Source organism: Spinacia oleracea, chromosome 2, assembly GCF_020520425.1.
Source record: "Spinacia oleracea cultivar Varoflay chromosome 2, BTI_SOV_V1, whole genome shotgun sequence".
NCBI lineage: Eukaryota > Viridiplantae > Streptophyta > Magnoliopsida > Caryophyllales > Amaranthaceae > Spinacia > Spinacia oleracea.
The window spans coordinates 105,272,833-105,276,640 of NC_079488.1; the positions used below are offsets into that span (position 1 = coordinate 105,272,833).

The window sequence follows — 3,808 nt, forward strand, 5'->3', positions numbered from 1 at the left end:
TCTTACATAAGACGACATCATACTTTGTATCTATCTCAAATAATAAAAAGATTCCAAATAATCTAAACAAAGTAAATCGTAACAACCACACCGCCTTGCTGTAATTTTCCCCAAATCCTCGAATCTCGTCAACCTTCACATTTTTCATAATTATTTAAACCAAAAAAAAACAAAAAAAAAAAAAAAAACTTTCATAAATCATAATCACACACTTGCACAGTTGCACTCCTAAATCAAGAACGACTCCACTTTTTCTTTATTTTGTATTTTTGTCTTCTTGCTTTAAATTCCACAGTTAATTATTATTATATGGTCCCTTAATCTTTATCCTATCTCATTTTTCCCCAATCGGTTGCCGTTTCATACACACTCAGACACTCTTAACAAACTCCTTGCTAAAAATATTGATCCTCCATTCTCTTTTTCTCTCTTCAAAACCCAAAACCCAAAACCAAAAAAAACCTCTTGAACTTGGCAAACCTCCAACAATGACTGAGTCTAAGGGTGGCGAAACCATGAACTTCGCCGTACAAGTGGTAAAAGGGAGGTGGTTTACGGTGTTTGCCTCCTTTCTTATAATGTCCGGTGCCGGTGCTACATATCTATTCGCTATATACACCAAAGAGATCAAATCATCATTAGGATACGATCAATCAACTCTTAATCTTTTAGGGTTTTTCAAAGATTTGGGAGCCAATGTCGGGGTTTTCTCGGGCCTTATCGCCGAAGTAATCCCAACATGGGCCGTGTTACTAATCGGGTCTGGTATGAATTTTGCCGGGTATTTCATGGTTTGGTTAGCCGTTACTTATAAAATCTCTCGGCCTAAAGTTTGGCATATGTGCTTGTACATAATGATAGGCGCGAATTCTCAGAATTTCGCAAACACAGGTGCGTTAGTTACTTGTGTTAAAAACTTCCCTGAAAGTAGGGGAATTATGCTGGGTTTATTGAAAGGTTTTGTAGGGTTAAGTGGAGCAGTTATGACCCAAATTTACCTAGCAATCTATGGTAATAATGATTCTAAATCACTTATTTTGCTAATCGCGTGGTTACCCGCCGCCATTTCAGTGGTTTTTGTGTACACCATTAGAACATTAAGGGTTTCCCGGCAACCTAATGAGGTAAAAGTTTTTTACCACTTTTTGTATGTTTCAATTGGGTTAGCCTTATTTTTGATGGCTATGATCATTTTACAAAAGTTTATCACTTTTAGTAAGGAAGCTTATGCTGGTAGTGCTACTGTTGTTTGTGCTACTCTGTTTTTGCCTTTGTTGATTGCTGTTAGGGAAGAGTACTTGATCCGAACTCAAACCCAGATTCAAACCACAACCACGTTTATGAGTAGTGATGATATTGTTGGGTCAATCGACAACGAAAAAGAGCTTCTAGATTTTGTTGATGGTAGTAATGGTAAGAAAACAGGTAAGAAAACAGACAAGGAGAGGTCATGTTTTCTTACAATATGTAACAAGCCAGAAAGAGGGGAAGACTATACAATACTACAAGCACTTTTAAGCATGGATATGGGTATTTTGTTCCTATCTACATTATGCGGGTTAGGGTCAAGTTTAACCGCTGTTGATAATTTGGGTCAAATAGGAGAATCATTGGGTTACCCAAATAAAACAATCAGCTCATTTGTATCTCTAGTTAGTATATGGAACTATTTTGGTCGGGTCTTTGCCGGGTTTGTATCCGAAGCCCTCTTAGCCAAATGGAAGATCCCAAGACCGTTAATGTTAACCCTAGTTCTAATGCTAGCTTGTGTGGGCCATCTCCTCATCGCGTTCCCCATCCCAGGATCCGTTTACATTGCATCGGTGATAATCGGGTTCTCATTCGGAGCACAATTACCTCTTTTGTTCGCCATCATTTCGGAGTTGTTCGGGCTCAAGTATTACTCAACATTGTTCAATTGTGGACAGTTGGCTAGCCCACTTGGGTCGTACATTCTTAATGTTAAGGTGACGGGAATGTTGTATGATAAGGCGGCTTTAAAAGAGTTGGCTAAGAAAGGTTTAAAAAGGTCGGATGTTAAGGAATTAACTTGTTTAGGGTCACATTGTTATAGGTTGTCGTTTATTGTTTTGGCTTGTGTTACATTTTTTGGTGCATTGGTTTCATTTATATTGGTGGTACGAACTCGTGAATTTTACAAAGGTGATATCTATAAGAAGTTTAGAGAGCAAGCAGAGGCAGCAGATAAGGAGAAGGCGCTCGTGCCCGTCAACACAAACAACAAGCTGAACAACTAGTGTTAATTGTTAAAGGTTGCTTCAAAGTATTGTAGTTTATTTTTTATATTATTATTTTTTGTTAATTATTGTATAACTGTTAAATGTTTGATTCTCAATGCAAATGGCCTCAATTATTGATCGCTTAAGTATATTTATAAAAGAGTAATCCTTGGCTACCAAGGTTGTGCATCCATAATAATCTGATTAGCAAAATAATTAACAAGCATATAGTACATAACGTAACTAGGATCTTTTGCCAAACTGGCTACTTTTAAAATTTTATTTACCAAAATGGCTACTTTTAAATTCTATTTCCCAAACTAGCTATTTCGTATTATTACCAAAATGACTATTTTGACTTTGAGACCAAAAAAAAAAACCATTAAACTGGTTTGGTTTTTATTTTTTAATATATATGTAAACCAGTTTTATATTTTTTTTTATTTTAGACAAAAAAAAAATTAATAAACACTAAAACCTTTAAACTTAAATTTAAAAACTTCGTAAACTTAAATATGATAACTCCATAACTAACCATTGTCCCTAATTTTCGTCCAAAGCAACATGTATTCCCAGTAGAACTCGATACTCAGAAAAAAAAAAAATGACATAAATAGGGTAATGAACGAAAGAAGGTACAAATTCAAATATGCTCAAGTAGACAATTGAGGCTATTTAAAACCCAAATCAGTTTAATATTTTGTTTTTTAAATACTCAAACCAAACTGGTTCACTATTTAAAAAAAATCAAACCGGTTCACTATTTTTTTTAAAAAAATATCAAACCGGTTCTCTATTAAAAAAAATATGTATCAAACCGGTTCACTATTAAAAAGAAAATCAAAGCGGTTCACTATTTTAAAAAAGCTCAAACCGGTTCAATATAAAAATAAAAACTTAGACCGATTCATTGCTTTTACTTTAAAATCAAAATTAAAATATAGCTAGTTTAAAATCTAAATAATAGCTAGTTTGGGAAATAAAATTAAAAGATAGTCATTTTGGTAAATAAAATTGTAAAACTAGCCACTTTGGTAAAAGATCCACGTAACTACATATAGTACCTTGTTAATTTCTTACATACTTATGCTTTCCTAATAGGTCTTGCAGACTTGCACATATTAGGTATACAATAAATTTTAAACTTTGAGAGAGTTGGATCCATCCTTACTACGGGCATATTATTAGTGGTACTATACTTTTTCTAATAGGTCTTGCAGACTTGCACATATAAGGTATACAATAAATTTATCGTACATCAAAGTAACTTTTATTCTGTTTTTTTGTAATTTTTACTATGTTTTGGTTAATTCTTTTATTATGATTTTTTTAATTGATAGATACACATTTTAATGGTTAAATGATTAATTTTATACATTTTTAGTGATTTTGAAAAAAATATTTTTTATTAAAATGAAAAAAATTATCACTAAAAAATGCTCCGTAGTATATATATACGGGTAACTTTTAAATATTTTGAGTTAACTTTTTATTCGGTTTAAAGTATTTAATGTACACTCATTGTAAATTATCGTGTACTTTTTCTCCATTCTCAAATAGCCTTATCC

The 3,808-nt window shown here is 33.0% G+C and overlaps 1 protein-coding gene across 1 annotated transcript; it reads left to right on the forward strand.

Annotated features, from left to right (window-relative positions):
- The first annotated feature begins 207 nt into the window (after positions 1-207).
- On the forward strand, positions 208-2,386 carry LOC110775320 (uncharacterized). Its single transcript, XM_021979930.2, has one exon. The coding sequence runs from the start codon at positions 489-491 to the stop codon at positions 2,256-2,258; it is 1,770 nt and encodes a 589-aa protein (XP_021835622.1). The 5' UTR covers positions 208-488; the 3' UTR covers positions 2,259-2,386.
- Positions 2,387-3,808: the final 1,422 nt, after the last annotated feature.